Consider the following 14,865-nt stretch of genomic DNA (forward strand, 5'->3'; position numbering starts at 1 on the left):
AAAAATAAAATAAATACTTGTGCATTTTTTATTCCAATTCCAGAGATAAATTGAAACAGGTGTCCAGTCCTTTCACTTCAATCAACTATTTTATTCAAATTTGAATAAAATACCCAACCAACCAATATTTTTTTTTTAATAATAAAATACTGTAACGAACAAATATATATACAATAAATTAGAACAGTTAAGTTCCCTTCTAATCAAATTAACTAAACCGTTCAATTGAAACAGATCAACTAATTCGTTCAAATTTAAATTGCCCAACTAGATATATTAATATGCTAAATTCACCATCGTTGTAACAACCCAGTAAAGTTCTACTGTTGGACATATGTATAACAGGAAATCAGGCTATTAAATACTAACAGGGCTTTATTTGTTTTCGCCATGTGTCCCCCGGCATAGAAGGGCTACCCCTTCCTTTTCCGAGGGTGTCGTAAAAGGAGACTAAGGAAGGGCTAGGAATGGGCAGCAATGTCCTCTTAAAACATTTCTAAAAGCCTAGCTGAAGTTGCCAACCAACCTGCCAAGCGTGGCAACTACTGACAAAACTCCCCTTATGGGGCAGGCTTATGTCCACCAGTGGACAGTTAACAGATTTTGATTTTTTCTCATCTTGCACTGTCATAGTTTCATTTTGGGTAGGTAAATAAAAATAGTTTATTTTATAACCAAAATATATTTTCAGAGCGTCCTCTTGCTAATATTAACATATCCTATACCGACGCAGGTCATCTTCACCTTGTGCGCTGTGCTGACCTGCTCATCATCTGATGAATCTTCATCATCATCTGTCCTTTGAACCTCCAGCTTGAACATCACCCCGAAGAACTCTTTCAGATGCTGGAGAAAGCTTATCGTGTAATCTGATAGCGGTCCCACCTGAAATAAATTATTACTAAATAAATAAATATGCTTACGACGCTAGTTCCTAATGGGGTAGTCAGTCATTTGTCGCCTGTTGCCATTAATGCTCTATATCAGGAATTCAGCAGCAAGCAGCTGTTTGCATGGTTGTGTTTCGGTTTGAAGGGTGGGATATGGCGTGAATTTACTGGGTACAGAGGAATAACACCTGAGTCCTCAGGAATGACAACGCATGGAAGGTATCATGGGCGAAACAGTATACTCTGTTATGTACATGATACTGCTCATGTCTATAGGCGACGGTTACCACTTTCCATCAGGTGGGCCGACAGCTTGTTTGCCATTCTAAGTTGTATAAAAAAAAATTCTGTGTGGTTGATATCGACCCTTGGGGTCAAAATAGGTTTCCTAAGAGTCGCATACACAGAAACTGATTTTGAGGATTGGCGAGGTCTAAAAATCGACCCCTAATAATTAACACAAGTTCTTATTTGGTATTAATAATTACACTTGATATTTACTGAATTTTCGTGTCTTGTGTCTTTATGTTATTAAACATTTGCAAAGCTTTTAAATTAGTAAGTATTTTGTATCAATAGGAACAAAAAAACTAGAGTTAAGATTTTTAAAATAATTTGGCTACGAGAGACTGGTTTTTTTTTTTGATGGGTGAAAATCCCCGCCTCCGCTAAGGGAATACGCTGGCGGAGCACCAGTGAAGGCTGACAGGTGAGAATGAAAACAGGTCAGTTAGCCCATCATGATGAATTCATCAGGAATTAACCATGATAGTTTCCAGGGAGAACCGCGAGGTCAACCTGGTTGGGTATATTGCTAGCAATGGGATTCTCAGTCTCCATTACTAACAATCCCTTTCCCCCCTCGAGAGTCTGGTTAGGCTTCTATTGCCGTTCATATCAATTTTCCTTAAACATCTCTTATGTGCAAATATCTAGTTACATATTGTATGATTTTTTATTAAATTCGAAACTATTTCTAGGATAATTACAACAAAACTAGGTTACTATTCCCTTAATTTTACTAAACCAAACTATATAAGGAAGTAATCACTCACAACGCACTCGCTGACGTCCTTCTGTCCAAGCGCCATCCACAGCGCGAGCAGCCACTGCAGCGAGGAGTCAATGGCTCCGCCGCGCCGTATCTCGTCCAGCAGCTGCAGCGCACACTCCCGGCCCAGGTCCTCGGGGGACGTTATCGCGCCGCTGCCGCTCTCCGCGGATTTCTATCAACAATGTTTTAATACATTACACGCTCAAAAAAGTATTGAAAAAAAATCCGAACATAGTGACAGACAGACTCAGGCATATTTAGAGGGAGGCCCCAGATTTGTTTAATGTCCATCCCAAAATGCCAAAGATAGATATGAGAGTAGACATATAGCTTTTTAGAATGTCATCTTCTAGAAAGGATTTAGCACCTTAGCTAAACTCTCTTCAGAAAATAACTTTAAATACGGCAATAACAACACTAGCATTTAACGTGACTGTAAAAAAAAATTATAGACATTTCATGAAGTACGATTTGTCATTAATTATTATAATACATAAAAGAGGTAACATATTTTTCCAGTTTTTTTTTTTATATACAACTTAGAATGGCAAACAAGCTGACGGCCCACCTGATCGAAAGTGGTAATCGTCGCCTATAGACATTAACAGTACCATGGAAATAACAGTACACACACATACTGTTTCGCCCATCATACCTCCCGTGCGTTGCCATTCCTGAGGACTCAGGTGTTATTCCTCTGTACCCAATAAATTCACGCCATATCCCACCCTTTAAACCGAAACACAGCCATGCAAACACAACTGCTTCACGATAGAAACACGAATGGGACAGAGGTACCCAAGCAATCGACTTTTGTACAAAGTCGCCCTCTGGCAAAAGAGTGTGCCACAGTAATACAAAATGGGTCACAACTCAGTTTATTACTTTGATCTCAAAAGAGCAAAACACTGATATTCTACCAATAGAAGGCCTAAGGCATAAATAAATGTCTAAAAGTAATGTAGATTACTTAATGGTCAAGAGATGGGCAGCAGCATCATTAAAACATCACCTAAGTCTAACTGCGGTTGTAAATCCGCCTGCCGAGCATGGCGACTACTGGTAAAGCACCCCTTATGGGTGAAGCATATGTTCAATAGTGGACAGTTAACGGCTAATGATGAGATAGAAATAACATCAAGAGTTAACAACTAAGTTGTCATTCATAATACAATAACAATACTTACAGCTTCAGCGCAATAAAATGTCTTCTCATTAGTTTCTGCCACAAGACTAATACCAAAGCCGGGACTCTTCCCAGCGTTGGAGCCCCGACACTGGTCCGTGTTGATGTACACGTCTGGTAGAAACTTCAACATAACCTGAATAATAACATATGAACAAGTAAAAAATTAAATAGTCCAGAAAACTATTATGAAATACATGCATCTGATGAGATATACAGCTATTTTCTTCCTATACAAATATAAAATAAGCATACGGCCCGTCTGATAGTAAACGGGGTTGCCGTAACCTATGGACGACTGTAACACCAGGGATGTCACACGCGCGTTGCTGATTCTTATATTTATCAATGCAATCCCCAATAATCAAATAACAAAATTTATTTATTTATTTAACTTTTTATTGCACCATAAATAAAAATATACAATGACAAGTGAATAATTCAAGTGAAATATAGTAACATAAATACAGATTGAAATATACACATAAAGGTACAAAAGGCGGTCTTATCGCTAGGGCAATCTCTTACAATCTCAATATAATAACTCATAATAAGTTTTGCTTCATCAATAATTTACTTTTATATATACTTTGTATTTACTTTCATAAAAAATACTAAAAGTAATAACTAATAATAAATAATTGTCACAATTCTGTACATAGAACAAGTAAATAAATATATGTACTGACCCCTTTAGCTGACTCCACAACTCTATTAGCCATAGTCGGTGATACGCGCAATGCATACACTACTCCACGTATCCTCTTCACAAGGCCCCATTTAGTCCACTGCAGCGGCCGGAGATGCCTTCGAACTGGACACTTGAAGACAATTTCACCACCGCCCAGAGGTGGGGCACCTGTAAAGATAAAATTTTATTTGAGACTAGTTTTTGTCAGTTACTTCATAGGTATAGATGTCAGAAAGAGGAAGATTAATTAAATAGAATATTTTTACATGATGATAATATGAATCATAAACCAGATTTTAAGTTGGACCTACAACTATGTAAACCACATACAATTTGGTATGGTAATTTTTGTGTGATGCCATACCCAAGATAAACATTAAAAATTTTAATAAAAAAATTGTTGGCATCTATTAGTCTTATGAAGACTCCATTATATTAATTTTTCTTAAATATCTCCCATGTACAGAGATCAAAGAGTTAAAAATTTATTAAATTAGTAAAATACAGTGAATATGGCCAGATAAAAAAAAACAATCTGTGGCTTCAATTCTAAATTAATATCGATTAATAATCTCACTATACTTATTTTACATTAGTTACAATAATTTAAAAAAAATATTTAGAAATCAAGATTATGTAAGATCTAAAAATTTGCTTAAACTGAACTTTAAAGATTTAGAATTTCAAAGAAACAGAATAGTAGCAGTTTCAATCATCACAAAACTATATATTTGATCTACACCAAAGTAAATCCTATAAATTGTAAAAAGAATTATTAACCCTTTGCACTCAAATGGCGCCGATACGGCGTCCAGACAGATTCGAAGTGGCAACTCGAGCTGTTTTAAAACTTTAAATCGAACTACGCTGCTATGACGCTATGGTCTTTTGTAACCAGATCTCCTTATTTACAATATGCGATAAGAAAGTTATCTCGGAAGGCCGAAATCGTCTCGAGTTGCTGGTTCGCGCAAGGGAAAAAGGCCTTGAGTGCAAAGGGTTAAAATTCATTCAGAATATACACAACAAAATCAAAAAATTCATAAATCAGTATTCCCCTAAATTGTTTTATCTTACCTCTCCTGACAACCTTCAGCTCCAACCCATCATCTACTAGTATAAATTTCAACAGTATCGGCAATGCAGCAGCCTTCACTTTGTCCACAGACACATCATGATCACTGTGGGTGACTCCTTGCAGCACCGCATTCAGTGGCTCCTTACAAAATGGACCCAACGCGAGCAGAATTTCTAGATAATAGCCTGGAACAATAAACATTTTAATATAACACTTAAAGTACAAAATTATTACCAAAACAACTAAAAATGTGATAACTATCATACTAAGCAAAAGGAAATATCAAAAATTGAGTTAATAGCTATACCAGAGGGAAACTTTATACAAAAGTTGTTTGCTTGGGTTCCTTTATCCCATTTGTATTTCTACTGTGAAGCAGCTGTGTTTTGGTTTGAAGGATAGGATTTGGCAGTAAATTTACAGGGTACAGAGAAATAATGCCTTAATCCTTAAGAGTGGCAATGCATAGGGGATATCATGGATGAAACAGTAAACTCTGTTATATCCATGGTAGCAATAGTAACCATTGTCTATAGACATGGACAGTCATGTCTATAGGTAATGGTTACCACTTTCTATCAGGTGGGCCATCAACTTGTTTGGCTTTCTAAGTTTCAAGTGGTATTGTGAAATACCACAGCATATTCTAAATGAGAGATTCAGTATTGGTCCACGCTATTGGTATACACCAGTGGGGCACCAGAGATAAATGAAGATGATAAATGAGGTTGAAGCAGGTCGGTTAGCCCATCGTGGCAAATTTAACAAGAATTGTTCATAATGGTTTCCAGGGGGAACCACATGGAGGTTGACCTGATATATATATTAATATAATATAATATTGCTAGCAATGTCGAACTCCACTGCTAACAATCCCTTTCCCCCCCAAACTTCTATATGGTGTTAACAAACTAAACTTTAAACCATCCATTTTTTATGCAAGTAAATGACCCACCTGATGAAAAGTAGCAACCATCGCCTATAGATATAAACAGCACTGCACATGACATATAGAAGGAATATGGTACATAAGCTCTATAATTTATGTATAAATATATGATAGATATACTTTCACACTTATTTGTTTTTTTTTACAACTTAGAATGCTGATGAAAACAAGAAAACAAGCTGATGGCCCACCTGATGGAAAGTGGTAACCATCGTCTGTAGACATGAGCAGTACCATGGACATAACAGAATGTACTGTTTCGCCCATGATACCCCCCATGCGTTGCCATTCCTGAGGACTCAGGTGTTATTCCTCTGTACCCAGTAAATTCACGCCATATCCTACCCTTCAAACCGAAACACAGCCATGCAAACACAACTGCTTCATGACTGAAACGCGAATGGGAATAAAAAAAATCATTATTAGTTATATAGGCATTCATACTAACCTACACCTCTTTGTGTACAACAACTATGAGTAACTTGTCCGCCGATCAGTATACCCGGCTGGAAGTATACTGATGTGCCCGTTTCACTCAGTTCCACCCGCGTGCCATTCGTTACTTTATCAAGCAGCCGTATCAAGTTGACCTCGTATTCTCTAAGTCCCGGATCATCGTGACCGCTTCGAATTTCTTCTATTTTAACAGCTCGTCCACTTAATGTGGAAAGAAGCAATCTCTGACGGAAGAAATTACTGCCCTTATAAACAAGCACGTCGTTTTCTAATACTGCCGGCATTTTCCAATGAATGTTACATTTATATGTTTTACTCTTTTCAGATATCTATTTAATGACTCTCAAAATATTCTTAATTATAATTAAAATAAAATTTATAAACAAACACACGTGCTAAAAATTGGAAACGATGTAGGTTTGGCAAACTGAACTGTCAGTGTCACTGGCATGTCAGATATTTCTGATGTCAAATCTAGTGTTACCAATATTTGAATCTTTTCCACCTCATTAACAAAGGAAATTATTTACTCTTTTTTTATCTTTGTCTATTTATTTAAATTTATTATATGTTAATGATTGTTTAATTTCTGAGTATAATATAGTAACTATACTATGCATAATTTTAATTTAAAATAATAACTACATGCATATTAAAAATAGTTAACTACCTTCCAGTCTTATTTTTTCCTGTTTGTTTCTATAAAATAGATTAATTATATTAATTATATCTGAAAGGAGAATTGTAACAAAATACGTATTAAAATAAATAGCCTTGTTTAAGGGTGGATTGGATAACATAACACAAAACGAAATCAGCTATAACATCTTACTTTTCTAGTTACTGGAAAGTACTGCTAAAAAAAACTAACACTTTCTTTGCTATAACGTTCTACTGGAACACTTTTTTTCCTCTTAAAGGTAAAAATTATAAAATTGGCGACACTGCAATTATCAGTGTCAATTGTCTACAATAATTCATTTTGATATTTACCTATTTATCTCTATTCTCAATAACCTCAATATTTTATTTCTTTTATAATTTTTTTTCAACTGTTAAAACTGTTATTCGATGTGAAAACAATGAAAGTTGAGGTCGACGATGTGGTCTTACCTGGCGATTTTTCAGAAGAAATCGATACAGCCGGTGAAAAAGGTAAGGTGATTCTCGGACCCGGTTTACGAAAAGAAATCGACAAGGTATACATCACGAAGGCCGGAGTGCTAAGAAAACGTGCGCCCAACACATTTTGGGTGGACAGTTATCAAAAACGGTATGTGCCCTCGAGAGGCGAGAATGTAATAGGATTTGTTGTTCAGAAATCGGGCGACATATTCCGAGTGGATGTCGGAAGTAGCTGCCCGGCTACTCTCTCTTACCTTTCCTTCGAGAACGCCACAAAGAAGAACAGACCTGAAGTTCAAGTAGGAGATGTGTTATATGCCAAAATGCTTGTAGCCAGCAAAGATATGGAACCAGAAATTGTGTGTGTGGACTCACATGGCAAGAAAGGTCGCTTAGGTGTTCTGAATGAAGGCTTCGTTTTCAAATGCTCACTTAATCTAGTTAGAAAGATATTAAATCCTAGTTGTCCGTTACTGGAATCCATAAAAAATGAGTGGCCCTTTGAACTTGCTGCGGGTATGAATGGCAGAATATGGATCAAAGCCAACACTATGAGGGAGACCATAGCAGTGGGAAATGCTATTTTGGCTTCAGAGTACTTAAGTGATGATGAAATTAAAAATATGTGTACAAATATAGCTTCTATTTTAGCTGGACATGTATCATAGTTTGTTTTTATAAATTTATACTTAAGGAAATAAAAATATGAAACCTAATTGGTAATTGTATTTTTTGCCTATCTCCTATGTTTGTAGCATTGTATATTTTACTAATGAAGACTGAGCTACTATTTTGTATTATTTTTGTTGTAGTCACTATCTAAGCTATTTGTGATAGTCAAGTGAATTAATAAGATATTGTGAAAATGTTTCTATTAGTATAATAACAGATAATACTATACTAGTAGTATAATGCAACATTGTTATTATACTTAAATTTTATTTATTCTATATGAATATTTATCTATCCTAAACTTGATCTCTATCTATACAGCTTTTTCTCTTTAAACTTTTTTTTTTTAAAACTATAATGAATTTTACATAGGTCTTTACACTCATTATAGTATCAACTTCCATTTCCTTCTTTTTTCTTATTTCGTCCAAACTCTAGTTACAGAGGACTATAAGTATTGGGCTAATTCTGTAATGCCATTTCTTTAAATTTATCTCAACCAAATTTTTTTATTTGGTAATTTTGCAAAATTACTGTTTGGACCATCTGTTGAACTAATATGATAAAATTTTTGATTTAAATATATTACAAAATTAAGTTTATAATAAAACTCACTGTGATATCTAATTAAAATTTTTAAATTTGGAAATGGGTTTCAAGAAATGGCACCTCAGGATCGACCTCACTATCCTTAATCTATGACTTACGGAAATATGGGTAGTACAAATAAAGAGACAAACATATAACAGTGATGGGATTTATTTTGGCAAATGCAACTAACCTAATCATTTCGAAATCTCAATACATATGTAAAACTACAACTGACTGCATGCTGCATTCCAATTTTACTCTCTGTACCTATTGATAATTGAATAAATATTTCATATAATACAATCATTCCAAGCTGTGCCACATCCACACTATATACATATTATTGTGGCGGTCAGCGACGTCAGCGAGTTTTTTTTTTCTTTTATTATTTACATCAACTATCAATTTAATAGGAGTTGAGTGACCAGAATAATTTTTCGTCATTATATTTAATTATATTTAATAATAATTTAGTAAGTAAATTATAATTTTAGTATATTGTAAGTCTGTTAAATCCGATAATCACATTACAAAATTAATGCTTTTATATCTTTAGTTAACAATGCATAACTGTGTGCCAAGCGTGAATTTAGAAATGAGAAAATGCATTTTTTTTTCTTATTTTAATAGGTACATAAATAAAAGGTGATTTTAGGGCTTCTTAAGGCAGTCTATAATATATCCTGTGTACTGCGATAGACTATAAATGATGACTGTAAAAAGTCCATTCTGAAAAATAAACATACTCTGCCTACAACTTAAGGGATCTGCCATAAAGATATATAGATGTATGCAAGTATATACTAGTGTATTTTTTTTTTTTATTAAAATAACTTTATTGACGAAAATAAGATACAAAAGGCGGACTTAATATTAGTAGCATTCTCTACTAGTGAACCTTTGAAGTGAACAGAAAATTACGAAAGTGTGTGTGTGTGTGTGTGTGTGGGTTACTTCATTATTGGAATAAGTAAAGAAAATAACAATAATGTATACCTAGACAAATAATACGTACATAAATATATAAAAAACAAATAAAAGATGATGATTAGCTAGTATTGTTGTAATGACTTTATAAGGTGATCATGGACTCTTCTTTTAAACTTGAATCTATTTGGAAGTTATTGGATATCTTCAGGCAGTGAAGCTTGGGTGGTGCAGAAGTATGACATAAAGCCAGATTTGTGGTGTGATGTGAGTGAAGCCTATACAATGGGCTTCCCATGAAATTCTATGCAAATTTTCGAATTTTTTGTACTATATATTGATATGCAAATGAGCCAATTTATACGTTAAACAGAGATGTTTATTGATTTACTATATGTTACAAAGATTACTTCTTTAAAGTATGGTACTCCATACAATGCATATTTCTCATTTCTAAGACCACGCTCCCGACTACCGCGTCTGCATATCAAAATCAGCCTAGTTCTAACATGAAGCCTCTTTACAAACATTATAGAAAGTGGTAACTTTAAAGGAGTATATAAACAAATGTACTTAGTTTGAAATATTAACGATCAAAGTTTAAAAACTTCAACAACCTACCAAAAGGAATGTATTTATTTATTTACAAATTGAATAAAACAATGCTTGAATTGAGCCATGTTCCCTGGCGTACCTTACACTTGGTCTTTGGATAGCTAATTACAATTTTATAAATATTAGTGAAATAATTTTAAAATTATAGATTTTGGAACTGGAAAATGACTGAAGTAGTTATTTAAAGTGTCAACCCTTAACCTATTATTAAGACTGAACTTTTCAGAAATCGGACGCACTGACACTTTGTGCGTCAAACTTTAGTAACAATAAAATTCATTATAAAACAAAAATAGTTTAAACAAACATTCATAAGGGTGAGTACAGATCATGAACATACTCATGTAACATTAACAGCAAGTTCTCACTGAAATGTTTTATAATTCGAAGCCAAATTAGAACAGCTTGGCATGAACCGGCTTCCATAGGGACTCTGGACACTAACCTACATTACAATGAACTATGTCACATTGCATATCACAATCATATTTCTAATTTACTTCATAAATTGTTTAAAAAGAGAAGTAACGAGTTACTTGAAGATTGTTTGCTTATATCAATTTATATATATGAAGTTTATTTGTTATTAATTTTTGCATATATTCATTAAGGACATGCTGATATGAAGCTCATCTAAACTTTTAACATTGAATTAGAACTGGAAGAAAATGAAAAATACTATACAAAATTGTTTGTGAATGTCTAAAATCAATGAACTTGTAAAATGCTTATAGCATGTTTACCTTAATTATGGAAGCAGGGAAGGAATAAGAGATTGTGTCGCTCGATATAAACCCACCTATATATTATATTACAAACTAATGTTCTGGTACTCACCCTTACACAATGTTTTCAGCATGCATATATATAATATATATATATATATATATATATATATATATATATATATTATTAGAAAATTATGACTTTCTGGTAAAAGTAACAACAATCATTTCCAAAAGAATATTTTTTTTAATTAGAATAGTATGGAATAATACATGTCTCAAACATCGTGTATAGCGACATGTATTTTGGTAGAAACGGAAGGTCAAATTTTATTACCATTTTTCTCTATTACAATGACATTGTGATATAAGTTTGTTATTAGAATCTATAGCTGTTTGACTGACTAATGATAAAATAAGCTAAATGGTCCTAATTGTATACCTATTTTGTGAGATATTAGTACCAAAGTGATAATTTTGTATTAACAAAACAAACAGAATTTCAGACATTGGGATTGAACCAGTTAACCCCAGCTTCCTAAAGTCTACAAAAATGACTCAACACTGTTTGTTTTATTGAACTCTCCCTGTGGACACTGGTTTACAATGCGATTAAATATGAATAAGGCTGCTATATTGCGACTTATGAACTGTCAATAAGAGTAATATAAAAATCAGAACATAATTTAAAAAAAAAATATATATGCTTTAGATTTAAACGATACATTTTTAATTTTTAATATAATTATACAACATGGAATGGTAAATAAGCTAACTACCTATGGATAATCGTCACCTATAAACATGGACTAACATATCACAAAATACACTGTGTTCTCCAAAGGTCCATGAAATCCATGCTTTTCAGGTGACAGTTGACAGGTCGAGGTCATTGACACTCCTATTCATAGTTTAACCACATTGCATTATCACTAATATCCTTATCGCCTAGTGTACTTCAGTCAAAGTGCAGTGCGCCCCATCTAGTCACAATCACAGCAATTTTCCGTAACACTGTACATTATTTACATTATCAACAAAGCAGTCAACTTTTCACATTTTAAAAATACGAAAATATAATTTAATCTATCGATTAATCGGAGATCAGGGCTTACTTACAATAGTCATTATATTAACATAATTTACAAGAGCTTCACGTATTTATAATGTCACACTAAGTAGCGAATACCCGTTCGTTATATCAATTTAAATATAACAGTAAAGTTTATAAATTAATTATTGCTCAAACTGGGAAGACAAGATCGTCAATTTTTATAAAAACTTAAAAAAAAAATTAATTTTGGAATCGAATATTTGAACAAAAATTAACATATATATTTACAAGAAAAACTGTCAATATTGCCCTCCCAATTTAACTGGTATTTTGACAGCTTCCCGCTATACTACGTATAGTGGAAATTCAAAACATACAAATTCGTTATCGTACATACTCGTACACAATGACTGTCAAACACAGCAACACCTAAATTAGCAACTTCAACCTATTGGATGTATTGGCAAGTAATATTTTTATGAATTATTTTTTGAGCATCACTTTTGTCTTTCTGCAACTATATAGACAAGTTCGTGTTCTAAATAATTGAAATAATACGAAGACAGTCTATTAGATTCCCTCATATTCGCCATTGAGAAATATTACCCCTCATGTGTAACATCAAAATTCGGTTCATAACCAATCGCTCCATATTACTCCCGCAATGCTTCCATAGAAATGTGATTCTTCTGAGTTGTTTCAACTCTAGAAAATTACATTCTTGGTCGTTGTTCAACTCTGAACTTTGGCTGTTTGCGAGTGATTCCTTTACTTTGTCCAATTATAATTGTTATAATGAGGCAAAGGAAACAAGTCTATACATCTATAGTAACCGAAGGCTGTACATCATTAGGGCCGCACACAGAGTGCGCCAGCGAGCCGTTCTCAGAAGACGGAGTCCGCCGACCGAGACAGGTGTACGGGGTGCGAGGGAGAGCGCGCTAGTCGTTTCCGCGGCAACTTCTGTAGTGTGATGAGTAAGCTCGGGAAGTCGGGCCGCTCGCTCGCCCGGTACGACCAGCACAGCATCAGGATGTCCTTTACAAATAAGACTTTTTATTAAAAAAGTTAAAAGGAACATTATGACAATGGCAACAATCGATAAATATCTTTACTATCTGAGTGATGAGCATATCTTTTTCACATCACAAGAAGTAATCACTATTAAAACTTCTTCATACGATAATGCAGCGTAATTTCTGTTAAATATTGTAAAGGGCTTATGTATTTACATACAAAGAAACAGCTATTGTGACGCTGTGATAAATGCCTTTAATATCTACAATTTAATAAAATAAAAATATTATATAACTTATGTTCAATGGTGAAAAATATTAAAAATAAATAATACAATGATAGTACACAAACCTTAATATCTCTAGAGGCTTGCATGTTCGCTAGCGACTGCTTGACGCCCTTGCCAACTTGCCAGATGATCGCCTCAGGCGGCTGCCCTTTAAATGGGTACTCCCCGCATAGCAGTTCGTACCATACAGTACTGTAAGTCAAAAGATATAACAACTTATACCAGAGGGAGACTTTGTACAAAAGTCGTTTACTGTGAAGCAGTTGTGTTTGCCTGACTGTGTTTCGATTTGAAGAGTGGGATATGGCAGAGAATTAACAGGGTACAGAGGCGTAAAAACCTTAATCCTCAGGAATGGCAACGCATGGGAGGTATCATGAGCGAAACAGTGTACTCTGTTATGTTCATGGTACTGCTCATATCTATAGGCGACAGTTACCACTTTCCATCAGATGGGCCTTCAGCTTGTTTGCCATTCTAAGTTGCATAAAAAAATACTTATGAACTATACAAGAGAATATAAATAGGAATTAATGTCACGATTATTGTTAACAATAGTTTGCTAGTTTCTTTTAGAAAAGATAAGGATAAGAATGTAAATACTGCTCTTGCAAGATTTAGATTCGCGGATTAAATGGTTTTTACAGTAGCTAAATGGAGAATTTATTAGGAATATTAGTAGGATTAAAACTAGTGTGTTCACAATTTGAATATTGGTGGGTTGTGAGAGTGTGGAGGTAAGTGAGACAAATGTAACGTACCCGAATGCGTAGACGTCGGTGGCTTTGGAGAAGGGCAGATGTAAGGAAGCGTGAGGGCGCAACGCTCGCACCAGCTCGGCCGCCAGGTAGCACAGCCAGCCCGGCGGGATGCCCAGGCTGTCGCCGCGGGCGCTATAATAATACCGCACATCGTCATCAACGCTCATTACGCGAGTTGAGTTCCCCTGTTGTATATCTTATATAATTATTGTGAACAATAAAGTATAAATAAATAAATACAATATTAAATAACTTCAAGATACTAACTTGTTGCCAAAACACAACTTGGTTACACTGAAGAGACCGAAATCCGTGATGACCACCTTTCCATTCTCCAGAAATATATTTTTTGTCTTCAAGTCTTTGTGAATGATGCCTCGCGCGTGTAGATAACCCATACCCTGCAAGATAATATACAGTTCAGCTTCTATTTGAGCGGTTCATCCCACATACAGTCCCAACATCATAGCACAACAGTAATTTCACTGCCGTCCTTCAGGCTTCAAATATTTTCAATACAACAATGCTACATTGACAACAGAAATAAAACAGAAGGAACATATCTAGACAGGAAAAATCTTAAAATAATGATAGGGACAATAACGGGCCATTGTCCATTAAACAAACATTTATGCACAATAGGAGCCACAAACAGCCCTCTATGTCGAGGCTCTTACGACGCCGAAGAAACGGCTGCTCACGTAATCCTGGAATGTGAAGCTGTGGCCCATCAACGTTTATAAACCCTCAGAACGGCGAGGTCGCTCCGTAAGGCCTGTGAAGTT

At 34.7% G+C, this 14,865-nt stretch overlaps 3 protein-coding genes across 3 annotated transcripts in view; 1 reads left to right on the forward strand and 2 right to left on the reverse strand.

Annotated features, from left to right (window-relative positions):
• Positions 1-660: 660 nt before the first annotated feature.
• On the reverse strand, positions 661-6,738 carry LOC113520004 (probable RNA 3'-terminal phosphate cyclase-like protein). The gene is made up of 6 exons (XM_052897272.1): positions 6,297-6,738; positions 4,899-5,084; positions 3,820-3,989; positions 3,132-3,266; positions 1,946-2,116; positions 661-885 (listed from the first exon to the last, which is right to left on the reverse strand). Exons 1-6 carry the CDS (start codon positions 6,586-6,588, stop codon positions 688-690), a joined length of 1,152 nt encoding a protein of 383 aa, XP_052753232.1. The 5' UTR covers positions 6,589-6,738; the 3' UTR covers positions 661-687.
• Positions 6,739-7,236: 498 nt separating this feature from the next.
• On the forward strand, positions 7,237-8,145 carry LOC113520643 (exosome complex component RRP40). The gene has a single exon (XM_026906035.3). The coding sequence runs from the start codon at positions 7,387-7,389 to the stop codon at positions 8,095-8,097; it is 711 nt and encodes a 236-aa protein (XP_026761836.2). The 5' UTR covers positions 7,237-7,386; the 3' UTR covers positions 8,098-8,145.
• Positions 8,146-11,446: 3,301 nt separating this feature from the next.
• Positions 11,447-14,865, reverse strand: part of LOC113520715 (kinase suppressor of Ras 2) — a 37,906-nt gene continuing 34,487 nt past the window's right edge. The window contains exons 15-18 of the mRNA XM_052897274.1: positions 14,348-14,481; positions 14,081-14,212; positions 13,382-13,511; positions 11,447-13,051 (exon numbers count right to left, since the gene is read on the reverse strand). Of these exons, the coding sequence (XP_052753234.1) occupies positions 12,899-13,051; positions 13,382-13,511; positions 14,081-14,212; positions 14,348-14,481 (549 nt within the window). The 3' untranslated portion in view covers positions 11,447-12,898. The remainder of the gene's footprint in view (positions 13,052-13,381; positions 13,512-14,080; positions 14,213-14,347; positions 14,482-14,865) is intronic.

This window comes from Galleria mellonella, unplaced genomic scaffold, assembly GCF_026898425.1.
Source record: "Galleria mellonella isolate WM207_F2 unplaced genomic scaffold, CSIRO_AGI_GalMel_v1 utg36, whole genome shotgun sequence".
In the NCBI taxonomy this organism is placed as follows: Eukaryota; Metazoa; Arthropoda; class Insecta; order Lepidoptera; family Pyralidae; genus Galleria; species Galleria mellonella.

Bases quoted from the DNA above. Each gene is read 5' to 3' on its own strand.
- LOC113520004 (XM_052897272.1), bottom strand. From the start codon at position 6,588: ATGCCGGCAGTATTAGAAAACGACGTGCTTGTTTATAAGGGCAGTAAT. The intron at 3,267-3,819 runs GTCAGTACATAT...GTTATTATTCAG, and splicing joins TTGTGGAGTCAGCTAAAGGG to GTTATGTTGAAGTTTCTACC. The intron at 886-1,945 runs GTGAGTGATTAC...AATTTATTTCAG, and splicing joins AGGACGTCAGCGAGTGCGTT to GTGGGACCGCTATCAGATTA.
- LOC113520643 (XM_026906035.3), top strand. From the start codon at position 7,387: ATGAAAGTTGAGGTCGACGATGTGGTCTTACCTGGCGATTTTTCAGAA.